Source organism: Oncorhynchus mykiss, chromosome 27 (genome assembly GCF_013265735.2).
Source record: "Oncorhynchus mykiss isolate Arlee chromosome 27, USDA_OmykA_1.1, whole genome shotgun sequence".
Taxonomy (NCBI): Eukaryota; Metazoa; Chordata; class Actinopteri; order Salmoniformes; family Salmonidae; genus Oncorhynchus; species Oncorhynchus mykiss.
The window spans coordinates 9,208,897-9,228,784 of record NC_048591.1 but is presented as its reverse complement, the minus strand read 5'-3'; the positions used below and the strand labels follow the sequence as shown (position 1 = coordinate 9,228,784).

Below are 19,888 nucleotides of genomic sequence, written 5' to 3'. Positions count from 1 at the left end.
ACAGGCTGGCTGGGCAGTTCCCAACAGATCCAGGTGTGTTAGGCACAGATAAAAACATAATAAGTTAAACAAGAAAATGGGGAGAGAGGGGGAAAAGGTATAGGCTCACTCTGCCAGGTGTGACATCACATACAGGGAAAGGACATGCATGCAGGGGAAATTTCCCCCTACTGAGGGGAATTGCGCCAGCTTTTATAGCCTTATGCCAGCAAGTGGGGTCTGACTCACCCTGTCATAAAAAAAAGTACGCGACAATGGAAGTCTCCATGGTAACCCCCCTCCCCTCACCCATTTGCCACACTCACCTGTGCCTCTCACATTCATTAATTATCCCTCTGTCTTGTGACATCACCTCTGATATTCTCGGTATTTGATGTCTGGGTTCTCCTGCCCTCTACGCTTAAACTCCATTTGACCCAATGGTTTGGAAATAAACATTCATGAGAACTTGAATCTACACCTCAAGGGCCACAGATTGACAGTCATTCTCCTCCTACTCTGGATAGAGAGCAAAAGTCAAGCCAAAAAAGGCAAAGATGAGGACTTTTTCACTGTTTATAGGTGCAACAATAGCTGCCCGGACACCAATCCTAGGCTTTTAATCGCACAAAGTCAACATTGTCTCCAGAGTGTACTTAGTATGCTTTTCATGCTTTTCATTTGGGCTGGACAGTCATACTGCTCCCACAAACAAGCAAGCTAATTGAGCTAGCATGTGCAAAGAGCCTATTGTAATAGTGTACACATTGCAGAGGCCACCTACATAAACCAGGTTACATGTACCACTGTGGAACCACCAAAAGGCATACATTTCACAGGTTTTTTTCTCTCCTGAGGTCAGTCAAGAGATTTCTTTTGAAGCAGCTTTGCAAAGAAGGGTTTATTTGCCTGTAAAAAAAATAGTTTAATAAAGTGTCCTTTCATCTGTTAGGATATTGCATCAGTTACGGGGGGAGTTTGACAATGGATGTGTTTATTTTTAACTACACTGTTCTTGAGGAAGGTAGACAGTATGAGCCTAATGGTTGAGTTTTAGTCTTCAGCCTAGATTACGGATATTTTTACATTGTGAGAAGGCATCCATCAAGTCAACTTTACCTAAACAACTGGATAACCATCTCTTGCAGAGAGGAACTAGTAATCTTCAGCAAATTCACCATCTCCATCCCTCCTCTTTCAGACTTTCTGGCACCATGTGGTTACAGTAGGTAGGCCTACTGTGGAAAGCACAAACATATTTAGTGTCATATTAAGGGGTCCCACAGGGCTCTGTTCTGGGTCCATTCCTGTTCTCTATATACATGCTGCCACTCGGTATATTAATCATAGGATTTGGACTAAACCTTCATTTTATATGTTGATGTCACACAAATATATGTGAGGACAAAAGGGGATACTGTAACGGTAACAACTAAACTGACAGACTCTCTAGATGCAATCAAGAGATGGATGCAGTTAAACAGAGCGTGTGCTTATTGGCTCTAAGAGTGCATGGAGCAAGATGAGCACATTCTACCTTTCTCAAGGGTGATGCATCTAAATACATATGAGTGAACTATTCCCCAGCACACACACAATGATCATCAGACTCAAACAGCCTGGTTACACCAGCAACAAACCAGTGCAGCATGGGTGACAGAGCCTTCTCACGTGTGGCCCCTCAGCTCTGGAATGCGCTACCTACACATGTAAGGGAGGCAACTTCAATTTATATGTAATTTTTTGTGTGACTCAACCAAATTCACACAGAAATCTAAGATATAGATCTACTTGAAAGCAAGTCACATAAGCGGTAGATCTGCTCTATGTGCGATATTTCTATGCTTTCAATTCTTAAGTTTAGTTTTTGCTTACTTTCGGTTTGGTACACCAGCTACAAACAGCTGAAAATAAAGTATTTTGGGTTATTGAAAATATATTTCACAACGGTTAGATGGTACAATGATTCTCCACACTACGCCTTGCTTGTTTTGTCAGATAAACTGAAATTAGGCAAACTATTAGAAGTTTTACAACTAGTAAATGGCAAAGTTTATTTTGTATCAGTAGGTAGGTAATGGTTTGATGTATTGTGCTTGTTTTTTAATGTATAGTTGCTGAATTTTGTTTGAGTTTAGTTTTCTTCCTTATGCGCATTGGGTATGGGAAATGCACTTTACAAATAAAAATATATTATTAATTTTAAATTGATTGGAAACAATACACCTCAGGATTAATTTGGTACATCATTGTTCTGATTTGTAAGCTACAATTTGTTATCTGAAAATAAACATCCTTTTGATCATAATAGGCCTTCACTTGTGCAAGTTGTGTTATTTTAATGCCATGGGTCTGAATAACTGTACTGAAGGCCTACGAAATACATTCTTCCATCAGGAAGAAATTGGACAGGTAGGCTAAGCAGGTAAATCTCCCTTTACAATAGCAGGTGTTCGATATGGGCTAGGCTAGGCCCTAGGCTAGCCTACTTTGTAAAAAGTCTGTCTTTCTAACCTGGAGTGAGTCTGGTTTGCCATTGGCTAAACAAATGTCAGGTCAACCCTTGAACGGGAAGTTATATCAGAATAGATAAGTATAGTTTTGACACACAGACACAGTCAAAAACAGTGGGCACATTTTTTTTGGTGCCCGTTTTGGTGCCAGTCTCTGGGCTGTCATTAAAAAAAAATCCAAAATATTTGAATATATGACTTTAACATAATTTGACACAATGAAAGGTATCTATTCTAAACCAATGTTTAAAAACATTTTCATTAATACGTTTGCCTTGCAGTCAGCCTGCAAGGAATAACGCAACGCAAGAAACAATAGGCCACATTATCAAACGTCACTTCCTTCAAATGCAAGTGATCATTATTTACTTATGCTTATTTATTTATAAATATATTTACTTTTTTATCGAAACATTTATAACTGGTCCAAGCGCAATCGAGTATATACCTACAGAATAGTTCATAGAGAAAGTAGAATTTCTTGGCATGACGGGAGGAGTTATTTATCGTATCCTGGATGAGCGACAGTTTCAGAGGAGTTACTTACCTGATCGTATCCTGGATGAGCGACAATTCCCGAGGGCCTCGCCCTTCAACGGCTGTCCCCTCCCTGGGGACGTTATTACCGCTTCGTTTTCCCGCACCTTGCCTCACAGCACTGAAAGACGCAGCAAATTACACAACACTTTATGATAAAATAAAGTAAACAGTGTGTGTGTGCGTATGTGTGATGATGATGTAGATTGTTATTTTTTTCTATTATTAGCATAAATATGCATATTGTTGATGATCAACATTAATCTGAACCTAGTTGGGGGCCTCTATCGGGTTTGTGACAAAAATAAAAATACCTGCGCATATGACAGTGGGACTTCACTACATAAGGGACTTATCCATTCATTGTAGGCCTGGGCATTACCTGCTTTTGGCATCAGTCACAGTATTTGTGGATTGTTACCATAATCAGTATAATCAGATCAAATGAATAAACCCAATAGGATTTGCTATGATCTTACAGCGCCCTCGTTTGGTTGTCAAACTACATGGCGAGTACAATGAGGGGCTTTTGGTTTGATGTAGCCATAGAGTATGATAGAAGCCTCCAGTGGCCAAAAGGTCATCTTAGCGTGGACAGCGCCATTGAAGGTCTTACACCATTTTTATTGTAGTCAACTAGGTGGAACTTTCAACTTCATTGGCTGAGCCCTCCTGGTGACCCTGTTGGAGTCATGTCCAACTTGGTCATGAGGAGGGGTCAGCCAATCATGAAGAAGAAAATTGACTACTTCAAAATGTATATTGCCTCAATGGCGTTGCCCGTCCCTGTACAGATACAAAAACGAGTCCTCTATCTATCTTTATGGATGTAGCCTCTGCAGAGCCTGTCGAGTCCCCGACATCGAGATGTACCGGTTTTCAGAGGAAATGGAAAGAGAGTCTGTGACGCGACTATCCGCTTTTGGCGTTAACGTCCATCTTAACTCCTCCACATTTACTGGATTGGTTAAACAGTGCAGAAGACAACCTCACTCGGCACTTTTGCATCCTTGTCAAGATCAGTATGTAAGGCATCTACTTTCAGGCGTTAGATGCGATGCCTCACATATGACGTTGGGTTGGATTCTCATTGGTTGTTTAGGCTTGGTCATATGACCACACGCTCGAGACGGCGAACCCACTTTTTTAAGTATTTGCTCTGGTATTTTCTCATTCTGGCAATTGCATTTTGTTTATCTACATTTAGTTGTTAAAAACAATAGCCTAATGTAACCGGTGAAAACATTAACGATCATTTACATTCGGTAATTTAATCCATGAAAGATTTCACAAGGCCCGGCCGCATGATTTCAGGTATGGATGTGAGTGTCTTGTTGTTTTACTCGCTTATATAGCCTTTGATCATCTAGGCACGCTCCAAACATCGAAACATTGTTGCAACCAGTGGTGGGAAAAGTACTAATTGTCATACTTGAGTAAAAGTAAAGATACCCTAATATAAAATGACTCAAGTAAAAGTGAAAGTCACCCAGTAAAATACTACTTGAGTAAAAGTCTAAAAGTGTTTAGTTTTAAATATACTTAAGCATCAAACGTAAATGGAACTTCTAAAATGTACTTAAGTATCAAAAGTAAAAGTATAAAGCATTTCAAATTCAGTATATTAAGCAAACAAACCAGACAGCACAATTATTATTATTATTTTTTGACGGATAGCCAGGGGCACACTCCAACACTCAGACATCATTTACAAACGAAGCATTTGTGTGTAGTGAGTCAGCCAGATCAGAGGCATTAGGGATGACCAGGGATGTTCTCTTGATAAGTGTGTGAATTGGACCATTTTCCTGTCAAAATGTAATGAGTAATTTTGGGTGTCAGGGAAAATGTATGCAGTAAAAAGTACATTATTATCTTTATGGAATGTGGTAAAGTAAAAGTTGGCAAAAATATATTTAGTAAAGTACATATACCCCCAAAAACTACGTAAGTAGTACTTTAAAGTATTTTTAATTAAGTATTTAACTCCACTGGTTGCAACAATGTTATGGCTAAAATGTAACCGCTGCAATACTCATGCAATGTGATATCCAATTGATTGACAAGTTCAGCAAATAAAAACAGGAAATTGACTCATAGGCCTACACTAGGTGTTCAGAACACTTTCAATATGCATAGGCAATTGGTGGTTACGACACTCAATTTACTGACAAGGGAGAAAGAGGAACATAAACACAAAATCTGAAACAATATGTTTTATCAAGTCTTTATTTCACTGTTACCATGGATATGGGGACCTACGCATAACCGTGTTTGTCTATGACTCAATGCCAATTACCATGGGGCAAGCTCCAAATGTAGTCATCTTATCTTCCATAATGACATGGTCATTGAAGATAACCATTTAAGGGTAAAGTTTGAAATAAGTAGCATTTTCTCTAACGCTGACTCGCCTCATAAGCGTTCTTCCTCGTATTTACCCTACAAATGTAGTTATTCATACAAAGAGATAGACTAGGCCAGCCACAAGACTATGTTTTGTTTTGTCTTGTTGAATTTAGCACTAACAATATGCCATTTGTTTGACTAAAAGCACTTGTTATTTGTGTCTTTGAGAACCAGTCATTAGCAAAGCAAACAATGGTCAACATGATTCTGATAACATCTTGCCTTTAAGTTCGTACAGCTTGATAGCCTATTCATAGTCACTAGAGTCCTGCCCTCAGTCGAGACTTCCCACTCGTGACTTGCAGCTCTGAAACAGCTCATTTAACTTCTCCTCAGAAACTGATATGTTTAAGCGTATCTAAGATGCTTCTGCTTTTCTGGAACATTTTGTCCAGAAATGGCGTATTATCTTATTGGAGTCATGAGCATAGGAAATGTGTTCCACATATTAAATGTCAAGCCACAAGATGTGCTCTGGAGTATCTCGTGCTGTTTGTCAAATGATACAGTGCATTTGGAAAGTATTCAGGCCCCTTGATTTTTTCCCCCACATTTTGTTATGTTACGGCCTTATTATAAAATTGATTAAATTAATTTAATCTTCATCAACCTACACACAATACCCCATAATAACAAAGCAAAAACAGGTTTAGAAATTTGAGCAAATTTGTAAAAATAAATAAATAATAATAAATGGAAAACACATTTTCACAAGTATTCAGACCCTTTACTCTGTACTTTGTTGAAGCAACTTTGGCAGCGGTTACAGCCTTGAGTCTTCTTGGGTATTATGCTACAAGCTTGGCACGCCTGTATTTGGGGAGTTTCTCCCATCCTTCTCTGCAGATCCTCTCAAGCTCTGTCATGTTGGATGGGGAGCGTCGCTGTACAGCTATTTTCAGGTCTCTCCAGAGATGTTCGATTGGGTTCAAGTCAAGGCTCTGGCTGGGCCATCAAGGAAATTCAGAGACTTGTACTGAAGCCACTCCTGCATTGTCTTGGCTGTGTGCTTAGCATCGTTGTCCTGTTGGAAGGTGAACCTTCGCCCCAATCTGAGGTCCTGAGCATTCTGGAGAAGGTTTTCATCAAGAATCTCTCTGTACTTTGCTCCGTTTATTTTTCCCTCGATCCTGACTAGTCGCACAGTTGCTGCCACTGAAAAACATCCCCACAGCATGATGCTGCATCCACCATGCTTCACTGTAGGGATGGTATTGGCCAGGTGAAGAGCGGTGCCTAGTTTCCTCCAGAAGTGACGCTTGGCATTCAGGCCAAAAAGTAAAATCTTGGTTTCTCATGGTCAGAGTCCTTTAGGTGCCGTTTGGCAAACTCCAAGTGTGTTGTCATGTGCCTTTTACTGAAGAGTGTCTTCCGTCTGGCCAGGCTACCATAAAGGCCTGATTGGTGGAGTGCTGCAGAGATGATTGTCCTTCTGGAAAGTTCTCCCATCTCCACAGAGGAACTCTGGAGCTCTGTCAGTGACTATCGGGTTCTTCGTCACCTCTCTGCCCAAGGCCCTTCTCCCCTGATTGCTTAGTTTGGCCGGGCGGCCAACTCTTGGAAGAGTCTTGGTGGTTCTAAACTTCTTCCATTTAAGAATGATGGAGGCCACTGTGTTCTTGGGGACCTTCATTGCTCCAGAAATGTGCTTCGACACAATCCTGTCTCGGAGCTCTAAGGACCATTCCTTCAACCTCATGGCTCATGGTTTTTGCTCTGACATGCACTGTTAACTGTGGGACCTTATATAGACAGGTTTGTGCCTTTCCAAATCATGTCCAATCAATCATTAAGGATGATTAATGGAAACAGGATGCACCTGAGCTCAATTTCTTGTCTCATTGCAAAGGGTCTGAATACTTACCTAAATAAGGTATTGCTGTTTTAAAACAAATATAAATTAGCAGACATTTCTAAAAACCTGCTTTGTCGTTATGGGGTATTGTGTTTAGATAAATAAAATAAAAAAAAAATAAAAAATAAAAAAATCAATTTTAGAATCAGGGGCACAACAAAATTTGGAAAATTCAAGGGCTCTGCATACTTTCTGCATGCACTGTATGTAAAGTGTGCACTGTATGTAAAGTGTGCACCATATAGGCCTGTGCATTATCTTGAACACCTGCCTGCAAACACTCCTGGCCTGTAGCTTTGAAGTCAGTCATTCTTCTATAGTGTTAATGACACCTTGAACTTTCTTTATTATGAATAGGTCTTGACAGAATTGGGGGTGGGGCTGGGGGGGCAGCAGAGGTAGTGTGGAGACGATGGTATGTCGTCTGTGGAATAACACTACTGACTGAGAGTACTGTATTCCACCATTCATTGTGATATAGGGGCTCAGTGAGTAAGGTCACTCATCAGGCACTATAGAGATACAGCTCAACATGTTTCCTGTCACTTCAACCACAAACAGCAAGGCACTTATCCCTGATTGCTCCTGTAAGTCACTCTGGATAAGAGTGTCAGCTAAAGGACTAGAATTAAAAACTATAGCTGGGTCTTAAATGATTTGATGTAATTTTCTTCTGTTCTGTTTAGAGCCTTTTCTGAGCTGCATTTTCTGATCGGAATCCTGAAGAACTTTGTCAAAAGAGACAGTACTCTGTAACCATGATTTCTGATATTCCCTATGAGGTAAGGTTTTTGTCAGTACTGTTGTCATAAGTTTTGACCGAATTTTGTGTCTCAGTTTTCTAACCCCTTAATATCTTCTTCTGGTGCAGATGTGTAATGTGGAGTCGAGGAGAGAAGAGTCCTGCAGGAAAGCACAGATGGTATCCAATATTAATGACATTTACCAAGCAACCTAATGAAAATGGTGTGAAAAGATGATTAGTCAGTGGCCAAGGTTGTGAGTTAAAAGGGAATGTGCCCTAAATACATTTTCATGTGTATTTCTAGTCAATCCACTACGCATATCATAATTTAGCATACGGTTGCATCATAGCTATCGAAACACCCCGTGTGTCAAAAAGTTGCATTTAACACTTTACACTTCTATCCTGCTCTTCTATGCCAGTGATTATTAGAAAGCAGCACAACTTACGTTGGGCATGTAATTCAAATTATCTTCTGTGACCAATGTTTAATAGAGCCCTGCCTGAGCTTTACCCATGCCTGCAACGTTCAGGCCCTACTCTCCCCAGGCCAGATTGCTTCTGCCTGAAATAATTATTAAAATCCATTAGCTGCTCCTCTCTCTATGTCACCCGCTCCACCCGAGTATCCATAGCAACGGCTCTGCTTAGGCTGCTCATTGATGAAACATGAGCGAGCACTGAGCACGGCTGTTAAGCTGCTGTTCTTCACTCTAAACTGCGACAAAACTCAAAGAACATTATTATTTTTTGATGAGGTTTAAGCACTTTTGACACCTACACGTTAACCAAGTTCAACCCACACGTCAGTTTACTTCGGACACTGGACAAGGACCAATCCCTGTCATTCGCATGAAGAAGAGATGGAGATATTAGGGACGTAGGTCGGGGTGCCTTGTAAGGATCCGATGGTGAGTGGGTAATCCGCCTGTACCATCAGTCCTATTAGCCAACGTGTAATCGTTGGATAATAAAATGTATGAGCTCCGATCAAGACTAACCTACCAACGAGACATTAAAAACTGTAATATCTTATGTTTCACAGAGTCATGGCTAAAAGACGACATGGATAACATACAGCTGGCTGGGTTTTCCATGCATCGGCAAGATAGAACAGCTACCTCCTGTAAGACAAGGGGTGGCAGTCTGTGTCTATTTGTAAATAACAGCTGGTGCACAAAATCTAATATGAAGAAAATCTCAAGGTTTTGCTCGCCTGAGGTAGAGTATCTCATGATAAGCTGTAGACCACACTATTTACCAAGAGAGTTTTCATCTATATTTTTCTATTTACCACCACAAACCGATGCTGACACTAAGACTGCACCCAACGAGCTGTGTAAATGCCATAAGCAAAGAAGAAAATGATTGTCCAGAGGTGGCGCTCATAGAGGCCAGAGACTTTAATACAGGCAAACTTTCTACCATCATGTTACATGTGCAACCAGGTGAGAAAAAAATCTACACCACCTTTACTTCACACACAGAGATGCGTACAAAGCTCGCCCTCCATTTGGCAAATCTGACCATACCTCTATCCTCCTGATTCCTGCTTAAAAGCAAAAACTAAAGCAGGAAGTACCAGTGACTCGGTCAATACAGAAGTGGTCAGATGAAGCAGATTCTAAGCTACAGGACTGTTTTGCTAGCACAGACTGGAATATGTTCCGGGATTCTTCCGACGTCATCCCCACACTGACCGTACATACCCCAACTAGAAGCCATGGATTACAGGCAACATCCACACTTAGCTAAAGGGTAGAGCTGCTGCTTTCAAGGAGCGGGACTCTAACCCGGAAGCTTATAAGAAATCCCGCTATGCCCTCCGACGAACCATCAAATTGGCAAAGTGTCAATACAGGAGTAAGATTTAATCCTGATGTGTCAGGGCTTGCAAACTATTACGATCTACATAGGGAAGCACAGCCGCGAGCTGCCAAAGTGACACGAGCCTACCAGACGAGCCAAATTACTTCTATGCTCGCTCCGAGGCAAGCAACACTGAAGCATGCATGAGAGCTCCAGATGACTGTGTGATCACTCTCTCCGTAGCCGATGTGAGTAAGACCTTTAAACAGGTCAACATACACAAGGCCGCAGGGCCAGACGGATTACCAGGATGTGTACTCCGAGCATGCGCTGACTAACTGGCAAGTGTCTTCACTGACATTTTCAACCTGTGCCTGACCGAGTCTATAATAACAACATGTTTCAAGCAGACCACCAAAGTCTCTGTGCCCAAGAACACCAAGGTAACCTGCCTAAATGACTACCAACCCGTAGCACTCATGTCTGTAGCCATGAAGTGCTTTGAAAGGCTGGTCATGGCTCACATCAACACCATTACCCCAGAAACCCAAGACCCACTCCAATTTGCATACCGCCCCAACAGATCCACAGATGACGCAATCTCTTTTGCACTCCACACTGCCCTTTCCCACCTGGACAAAAGGAACACCTACGTGAGAATGCTATTCCTTAACTACAGCTCAGAGTTCAACACCAGAGTACCCTCAATGCTCATCAATAAGCTAAGGACCTTGGGACTAAAGACCTTACTCTGCAACTGGATCCTGGACTTCCTGACAGGCTGCCCCCAGGTGGTAAGGGTAGGTAACAACACATCTGCCATGCTGATAATCAACATGGGGATGACCCCTCAGAGGTGCGTTCTCAGTCCCCTCCTGTACTCCCTATTCACTCATGAATGCATGGCCAAACATGACTCCAACAGCATCATTAAGTTTGCCGATGACACAACAGTGGTAGGCCTGATCACCGACAATGATGAGACAGCCTATAGGAAGGAGGTCAGAGACCTGGCAGTGTGGTGCCAGGATAACAACCTCTCCCACAATGTGATGAAGACAAAAGAGATGATCGTGGACTACAGGAAAAGGAGGGCCGAGCACGCCCCCATTCTCATCGACTGGGCTGTAGTGGAGCAGGTTGAGAGCTTCAAGTTCCTTGGTGTCCACATCACCAACAAACTATCATGCTCCAAACACACCAAGACAGTCGTGAAGAGGGCACGACAACGCCTATTCCCCCTCAGGAGACTGAAAAGATTTGGCATGCGTCCTCAGATCCTCAAAAGGTTCTACAGCTGCACCATCGAGAGCATCCTAACTGGTTGCATGACCTCCTGGTATGGCAACTGCTCGGCCTCTGACAGCAAGGCACTACATAGGGTAGTGTGTACGGCCCAGTACATCACTGGTGTCAAGCTTCCTGCCATCCAGGACCTCTATACCAGGTGGTGTCAGAGGAAGGCCCTAAAAATTGCCAAAGACTCCAGCCACCCTAGTCATAGACTGTTGCTCTTTGATACCACACAGCAAGTGGTACCTGAGCGTGAAGTCTATGTCCAAAAGGCTTCATGACAGCTTCTCGCCATAAGACTTCTGAACAGCTAATCAAATGGCTACCCGGACTATTTTCATTGACCCCCCCCCCCCCCCCCCCCCCCCCTCCCATTTTTACGCTGTTGCTACTCTCTCTTTATTATCTATGCATAGTCACTTTACCTTTACCTACATGTACATATTACCTCAATTACCTCCACGAACCTGTGCCCACGTTGACTCTGTACCGGTACCCCCTGTATATAGCCTCACTACTGTTCTTTTATTGTTGCTCTTTAATATATTGTTATATTAAATATTGTTTTCAACTTTATTATTTTTTCAATGTGTATATATATTTATTTATGTTTTACTTCATTTTATTTTAGTAAGTACTGTCTTAACGCTTATTTTTCTTAACTGCATTGTTGGTTGAGAGCTTGTAAGTAAGCATTTCACTGTAAGGTCTACTGCACCTGTATTCGGTGCATGTGACAAATACAATTTGATTTTATTCTATTCAACCTCAGTTCCATAACCGTTATCTCATTCCTCTTTGGTCAGGATGGTCTGGTCAGGGTCACCTCTACATGACTATGCTCATGCCATCTCTGTGTGTAGTATTATAGGTGTCTGCTGGGTCTCACTGGGGTGGTCAGTCTGCTATTGGCTGCCGTGTTCCTCCAGACCCTGCTGCTTCCCGTGGTTAACTCCTCCCCAAACAAGCCCGGCTTCCAGCTCCCACTTCCTCTCACTGACACCTGCACCGACCCCTGCAAGTGAGTGGGCCTCTGTACAATGTCTAATTTCCCACTGTTTGGGTGCTCACTGTAAACATCTTATTCTGCTCATTCATTCTCTATCATTCTGCAGCTTTAACTCCTTTGTGGTTACGTGGTTAACCACCATTGTCATGCTTTGCAGAACAGGTGCTATCATTAACTGTTCAAGGGTTTAGTAAAACAATGACGCTTCCTTTTTCTCTTCCAGAATCGTTCTATTGGAGAGCATCCCAGAGGGGTTAGAGTTCAATTCTAGTGTCACCAACCCATCCATCTACCAGGCTTGGCTAAACCTGATTAGTGAGGCTCGCAGTAGCGTGGACATTGCGTCTTTCTATTGGACGCTCACCAACAAGGACACAGGCTCTCATGAGCCAACGGCGGATCAGGTGAGTGTGTTCTGTGATTGGCAGGCAATGCGATGCAGTTCTAACCTGTGGGCAGTTGTGGCTTATTTTAGTCTAAACAGTTGTTTCGTCTATAGGGTGAGGATGTCCTGAATAGGCTAGCTCAGGTGTCTAGGAAACTCTCTGTCCGCATCGCTGTAAATACACCAACAGAGTCCCAACATCACGAAGACCTCATTCTATTACAAAGTTCTGGTAAGGGGTTCTCTGACCGTGCATTTATGTTTTCAATTCCATTGAATTTGCACAAGTTAATTTGACCGCAATCAAGCTGCTAACTACAGATAAGGAAGTATTACTTTGTTTGATTTTTGTGGTGATAATGGTAGCTCATTTTTTTAGGTGCTGATGTAAGAGCCGTGAACATGCGGAATTTGACCACTGGAGTACTTCACACCAAGTTCTGGGTGGTGGACAGGAAGCACATCTACATTGGCAGTGCCAACATGGACTGGAGGTCCCTTACCCAGGTGAGTCTCCTCTGTGCCCTCACACTCAGCCTCACCCCCATATTATAATATATTTTTTTTTAAAGTTAACAATAAAACAATGTGTTGTTCAAAAATGAAAATGTAACTATACGAGTCCCTTAAACTATTCGAAAAGTTATTGTTGTGTTTTTTTTGGAGGATGTAATCCTATTTCCTTGTTATTTTAAAGTGTAAACATTATATCGGAAGTTTGGAGTGTCAGGGTATTGTCTAAAATGTACACATCAAGTGTTGGGAAAGTAGCTTTGGTTCAGTCCGTCCCCTGTTGTCCTGTTTAGGTGAAGGAGCTGGGGGCTGTGGTGTACAACTGCAGCTGCTTGGCTGCAGACCTGGGGAAGATCTTCGAGGCCTACTGGTACCTTGGGCAAAAAGACACACCCATCCCGTCCCCTTGGCCCAGCAGTTTCAACACTCTTTACAATAAGGACTCGCCCCTACAGTTACCACTCAACGGCACAGCCTCCCACGTGTATCTGACAGTGAGAATAGACTAAACGTGCACATTTTCAATAATCCAATAATTTAATCATATAATACAAATTGTACCGGTTTGTGAAGTCTCGTTATGGAATTCCCCATTTTCATTTTCTCTGGTCCTATGTTAGACATATTACTATACTTAATTTGACTGTGCTGTACCTTCAGAGTTCTCCACCATCTTTCTGTGCTGCTGGGAGGACCGGAGACCTCCAGTCTATTCTCAGTGTGATGGAGGACGCACAGGAGTTTATCTACATCGCTGTCATGAACTACCTGCCCACCATGGAGTTCTCGCGACCCAAACGGTCAGCCTTCTGTTTTAATGTATTAACCTCACCAAAGTTTACGATATGTATTCGGTTTATAATTAATAAAGCACACAAGGCTTAGAGCTCCCGAGTGGCGCAGCGGTCTAAGGCACTGCATCTCAGTGCCAGAGGCGTTACTACAGTCCCTAGTTTGAATCCAGGCTGTGTCACATCCGGCCGTGATTGGGAGTCCCTTAGGGAGGCGCACAATTGGCCCAGCGTCGGATGGGTTTGGCTGGCGTAGGCCATCATTGTGAATAATAATTTGTTCTTAACTGACTTGCCTAGTTAAATAAAGATAACAATTTTCTACAAAAATAATAATTTGCCCATATGACTCTGGCCTAACCCTCTGTGTGGCGCCCTCTGCAGGTACTGGGCAGAAATTGACACTCAGATCAGACGTGTGGCATACGAGAAGCGGCTGAAGGTGCGTCTGCTCATCAGCTGTTGGGCCAGCACTTCGCCTGTCATGATCCCCTTCCTGAAAGCCTTGGATTCAATGCAGAAACCCAAGGCCAAGCTGGATGTCCAGGTGGTGAGTAGGACCTCTCGCTACTCATGCACTTTACTTATCATCATTGATATGGTAAGGTCCTCCACAAGAGCAATTGTTAAATATTAAACTCTTCTTCACTGTTTCACAGAAACTCTTTGTGGTGCCAGCCAATCCCAAGCAGAAAGAAATCCCCTTTGCCAGGGTCAACCATAACAAGTACATGGTGACGGACAAGGTTGCCTACATAGGTGATTCCGCTCTCTCCTAGATAACACGTGCACCAGTCATGTGTAACAGTATAAATTTAGACCGTCCCCTCGCCCATACCCGGGCGCGAACCAGGGACCTTCTGCACACATCAACAACAGTCACCCACGAAGTGTCGTTACCCATCGCTCCACAAAAGCCGCGGCCCTTGCAGAGCAAGGGGAACAACTACTTCAAGGTCTCAGAGCAAGTGACGTCACTGATTGAAACGCTATTTAGCGTACACCGCTAACTAAGCTAGCCGTTTCACATCCGTTACACTCACCCCCCTTTTGACCTCCTCCTTTTCCGCAGCAACCAGTAATCCGGGTCAACAGCATCAATGTAACAGTATAAATTTAGACCGTCCTCTCGCCCATACCCGGGCGCGAACTAGGGTCCTTCTGCACACATCAACAACTGACACCCTCGAAGCATCGTTACCCATCGCTCCACAAAAGCCGCGGCCCTTGCAGAGCAAGGGGAACAACTACTTCAAGGTCTCAGAGCAAGTGACGTCACTGATTGAAACGCTATTTAGCGCACACCGCTAACTAAGCTAGCCGTTTCACATCCGTTACACATGCTACTGTATAATGCCAATTAACAATTGCTGATGTTAAAACCAGAGGTAACTTCTCTGACGTTATGCACAACCTACAAAGTCAGATCCCATGCACTATAAAATGCAACGTTATTGTGTTTCCCATTGATCACCAGGTACCTCTAACTGGTCTGGAGACTATTTTGTGAACACTGCTGGATCGGCTCTGGTGGTGAACCAAACGTCTGCCCAGTCAGTGGAGCCTACGGTCCAGGCACAACTACAGGCCGTGTTCGAAAGGGACTGGGACTCTGGCTACAGCACCCCAATCCACCAGCACACCGACCTCAAAATGGTGTGTTAGATACAATACTACACTCTAGACCAGGGGTTCCCAACTCCAGTCCAGACCCCCAATTGCACACATTTTTGCTGTAGCCTCTGGCAAATTTGGGGGGGATTCAACTCCTTGAGGGCCTGATGATTAGTTGGCAAGTTCAATCTGGTGTGCTTGTCTGGGGCTACAATACAAAAGTCTACTGTTTGAAATACTCGAAGCCTGGAGTTTGGAACCCCCACTCTAGAATGTTACAGGGCCTGTGTCCTCCAAGCCAGCATGGGGAGGAATGGATTCTAATCAGCAGGTGTTTCTGGGATGATTTCTTAAATTGCAGCACATTTTTTAAAATTGTTATAATTGCAGGAGTAGCAGGAGATATGTACTGTAGCAGAAGGTGGGTAAAACGATGCTGACCTCTGCAGCGTCAATGGGTCTATCACATCAATGATCAAAAGACAAGCCTGTGTGTTAACAATAAGGCATTATCAGCTTCAACTCCTCGGGAATAAATCCCAGTGAATCTCAGGGAGGTTGCTATATTACGTGTTGAATGTTTGGACTGATGTTTCTTGGCATGCTGGTTTGATCCTTTTATTCTTTATAATGTATGTTTGGTGTGTTGTGCCTCGTTTTTCTATGCAGCCTAGACTAGTTTTTTTTAATTCAATCATTCTGAATCCTAGCTTTAAAACTAGTATGTTTCCCATAGGATTGTGCAGCAACTGATTTCATGTGTGCAATTAAGTCCAGAATTTCTTTTTCTGGAATTTGCACTGCGTGGAGTGTCTAATATGACTAGTACAGTGGAGAATGTTACAGCAACTGTCAAAGTACTTAAGTGTTTAAAAGCACTGCACTGTGTATTATTTGGCGAGCACTGTTACTGTACAATATTGATCACATTTTGTACACACTTCTTCCTTTGTAGTAATGTCCCTAATAAATTGAATTTAAACAGTTGTCTGTCATTTCATTTCTAGCAGTTGTATACACAAGTGTTTAGAATAAGTAAGTCTATCCTCCCTCTCTATCTTATTTCATTCCCATGAATAATGCATGCAGTCTTGCAAATTATACATTTATTTATCCACTGTGCAGTCAATATGAAATTCAAAACGACAACATTTTCAGAGGGCTGTTTTAAAAAGCGGGTCTACTTGTCTATTCAGGCCTGCTTTGCATTGGCAGAGTGTCTGTTTGCTGTATTGAGGAGATCACGTTGACCCCCTCCCTCCAGGAGACTCAGTAGTGGAGGCATTGCTGCTGTGTATGGCTACAGCAGGCTGGGGGGCCGTAGCCCAGGTAGGAGGACACCTCTGGGTCCGTGGTCCACGCCGGCCACCATTGGCCACAATGACAGGTGTAGCCTTCAGGTTCAAAATTGAGAAACTGGATATCCTGTGGGAGAGTGGGACAGCAAAATGGAAAATTACAAAAATGTTCCAGAATTGTAAACCCCACACCATTTATACAGTATTATGGTTAAAATCTCTACTGACAATGATATTGTATCTCCAAAATGACATATTCTTACCTCCAAACCATAATCACGGGCTGCCTCCTTTGCCCCTGCCTGCTCCCTGGGCCCTGCAAGGTCCTGTTGGGTGGTGGGGTCCCTAGAAAAGAAACTGAAGCCTATGGGCTCACCTGCTTTGTCCACCTGGGGCACAGAGGTGTAGCTCAACCTGTGGGTAGGATCGGACCGCGAGGACCTGGCCACTGGCTGCCTCAGGCGCTGGCTCTCACACAGCCTAGTGAAATAGGACAGCATGGAGCCACTCTCTGGTTCCTCTCTGCTGGTGGAGCCTAAGTGAGGACAGTCTAGCTCAGTCTCCTGGAAGGCAATGCTTTCACTTGGTTGGAGGCCAGCTTGGAGATCTGAAGGTATCACAGAACTGGACGGATGGAAGGCACACTGGGCATCCTTGTCCGCCCATACCCCCATGGTGGTCTCCAGGCTGGCCTCATCCACAATGCACAAACTCTCCATCAGGTCTTCAATCAGTGCTGTGGGGGACTGAGGCACACTGGGGACTGGGGTCTGCTGGGAGAGAACCCCATTGTTACCTTGTAAACCCTCTGAGGATGGTGGATAGCCCTCCCGGTGGTCATGGTGATTTTGAACCCGTGGACATGACTGGTGGGCCTCCTCCCTGGGGTACAGGAACCGCTGGCCCCTCTCTGCATTCAGATGGTGAGACCGACAGCTGTCTCCCTCTGGAGCTGTATCCTGAATCAGGGCTTCACGGAGAGCCTGAGCGGACTGCTCATAGTAGCGGTTGTAGTCTGGGTACATGCGTAAGTGGTGCATGTTGATGAAAGGATGGTGTAAGGCTGCATTGGGTAGGATCCTCTGGTGGGAGTCCAAGGTTAACATCCGCTTGAGGAGCTGCACCATGCTCCGGCGGTCCTCAATTTCTGCTGCCACATCTTCGTTGCGGAGCTCTGTGTCGTGCTCCGTGAACTCCATGGTCTCCAGCTGGTCCAGGGAGGAGAGGATGTACTTCCTCCGATCCGTTGACCCCTGCTGCTTCCCGAGGCTACGGCCTTCTGTGCCTGAGGGGAGACGCCTCTTGTTGGGCTTGAGCTGCCATTTATTCTCACCTCGACTGTTGGTGGTGAGCTTGAAGAAATTGTGAACCTTGCTGGCCATGTTGAGCAGATGGGCTTGCGGTAATCCTTGCGTCTCGCAGATGTACCTCACTTGATCGAATTCTGAATCGCCGGGATACAGAGGCCATCCAAGGAACAACTCTGACATCACACAACCCAGAGACCACATGTCCACTTTCTCACAGAATGGAAGGCCCAGGAGGATTTCAGGAGACCTATAGAACCTGTGAGTTATTTGAAAAACAGGGTAAGAGCAAATTTAAGTAGTTATTTTCTTTCCCAAATGTTTTTTTTTGGTGAAGTGATCATTTTGGGTTCACACAGATACCCTGAATTTGTTTTAATGATCACAATCACAAATACAAGACATCACAAAGCATGTGGTGCAACATATGCTCTCTACCTGGATTGGATGTATGGCTCCTTAACAAAATGCACTTCACTGAAAATACTTGCAGAACCAAAATCAATCAACTTTACGCTGAAAGGATGGCGACAATGATCCACGATCATTATATTTTCCGGTTTCAGATCAGCATGAATGATGGCGAGTTCCTTCAGTTTGGCTAGTGCTTTTATCATCTGACACGTGATGGTCCTGATGTTGCGGACCGCCATCGGCTTGAAACCATTCTCTTTCTGAAGCTGATACAGGTTCTTCTCCAATAGTTCAAAAACCAGGTAATGATTCGTTTGGTCACGGAAGGCCTCGTGAAATTGAACTATGTGGCTTGTCTTCAAATTATTCCGGGAAAGAGCACTTAAAAGTTTTAATTCATTTTTTATCACTCGATTTCTGTGAACATCCATTTTCATCATTTTTACCGCCACTAATTCTCCGTCACTCCCTCTCCAGCATTTTGACACTTTTCCGAAGGTACCCTTTCCCACTACATCCAAAGTGTGGTAGACTTCAGTTTCAGAATAGATATCTCTCATTCTCAGCTTGCTTCCTGGTCTTTGTGGTGATTTTAATTTCAATTATAAACATATTGTCAATAGTTCTAAATCCATGGAACGTTCCCTGGGCGATCTAACAATTCTAAGCATTCTATTTCGAAAGTTTCATCAGAACTAACCTATTTGCAGAAGTTGCAATACCTTCACTTGTTAAATGACCGAGATTTTGAGAAAATCACCATCATCATTACCATCATCATCCTCAACCATCATCGATTATATTAGTTGGCTAATACTGATAAGACTAAAAATGATAACAATATGCCTTTATGATGATACATGATGAACAAATAGGTATTACAGTATTATTAGTATAAAATTTATTATTATTACGACAATAATACATAGGCTAAATAAAGAAATACATTTGTTTATTGTTCCTGAAAAAATGACTTGGCCTAGCGAATGCATATATACAGTAGCCTATGCCCGTCTCTATGCAAAATCCTTGAGACCACAATTGAATTCTGATGTCAATGGCCTCCACCTATCCAACCTTTTCCACATCATCAGAAGGAGGGGCATCTATTATGTCAACAGTTACTTTGGGACCGGGCGAAAATGACGGTATATAGGCCTATATCAAAAACAGTTACTTTTGCCCTACAGTTTGTAGTAAAATATCGCAGTCGTTTATTGTTTTTCTTTTTAGGAGTGGTTGTTGTTGAATGGACCAAAAGATAAATCTTTCCTACTAATCTTTCCCTGAGTCAACAGGGTCAGTAGAAGGTAGGCTCTGAGGGTCAGGTCTTGACACGTTCCTGAATAACAGAGCACAAGGTTTTAATATTTTTCAGCTTTCCCCAATTTTAGTCCCGCCCAGTTCAGCTCCATCG

The 19,888-nt window shown here is 43.3% G+C and overlaps 2 protein-coding genes across 6 annotated transcripts; one reads left to right on the top strand and one right to left on the bottom strand.

The window, feature by feature from the left end:
* Positions 1-3,850: 3,850 nt before the first annotated feature.
* Positions 3,851-16,438, top strand: LOC110507474 (5'-3' exonuclease PLD3). Of its 5 annotated transcripts, none has more exons than XM_036965257.1 (12): positions 3,851-4,055; positions 7,980-8,075; positions 8,165-8,215; positions 12,004-12,161; positions 12,373-12,553; positions 12,649-12,766; positions 12,914-13,041; positions 13,341-13,541; positions 13,708-13,847; positions 14,223-14,388; positions 14,498-14,597; positions 15,316-16,438. In XM_036965257.1, exons 2-12 carry the CDS (start codon positions 8,052-8,054, stop codon positions 15,501-15,503), a joined length of 1,455 nt encoding a protein of 484 aa, XP_036821152.1. In that variant the 5' UTR covers positions 3,851-4,055; positions 7,980-8,051; the 3' UTR covers positions 15,504-16,438. The 5 variants fall into 5 exon arrangements, with proteins under 5 accessions (XP_036821152.1, XP_036821151.1, XP_036821154.1 ...); XM_036965256.1 differs by having other exon boundaries at positions 3,851-4,351; XM_036965259.1 differs by having other exon boundaries at positions 3,854-4,351; positions 7,980-8,080.
* Positions 16,439-16,721: 283 nt separating this feature from the next.
* On the bottom strand, positions 16,722-19,031 carry LOC110507063 (homeodomain-interacting protein kinase 4). Its single transcript, XM_021586943.2, has 3 exons — positions 18,496-19,031; positions 17,014-18,316; positions 16,722-16,877 (listed from the first exon to the last, which is right to left on the bottom strand). Exons 1-3 carry the CDS (start codon positions 19,029-19,031, stop codon positions 16,722-16,724), a joined length of 1,995 nt encoding a protein of 664 aa, XP_021442618.2.
* Between the last annotated feature and the right edge of the window lie 857 nt (positions 19,032-19,888).

Coding starts and splice junctions, on each gene's coding strand:
- LOC110507474 (XM_036965257.1), top strand. CDS start 8,052: ATGATTTCTGATATTCCCTATGAG. Junction 13,848..14,222: donor GAGTTCTCGCGACCCAAACG/GTCAGCCTTCTG, acceptor CGCCCTCTGCAG/GTACTGGGCAGAAATTGACA. Junction 14,598..15,315: donor GGACAAGGTTGCCTACATAG/GTGATTCCGCTC, acceptor ATTGATCACCAG/GTACCTCTAACTGGTCTGGA.
- LOC110507063 (XM_021586943.2), bottom strand. CDS start 19,031: ATGAGAGATATCTATTCTGAAACTGAAGTCTACCACACTTTGGATGTA. Junction 18,317..18,495: donor GAGCCATACATCCAATCCAG/GTAGAGAGCATA, acceptor AATAACTCACAG/GTTCTATAGGTCTCCTGAAA. Junction 16,878..17,013: donor CCCGTGATTATGGTTTGGAG/GTAAGAATATGT, acceptor ACTCTCCCACAG/GATATCCAGTTTCTCAATTT.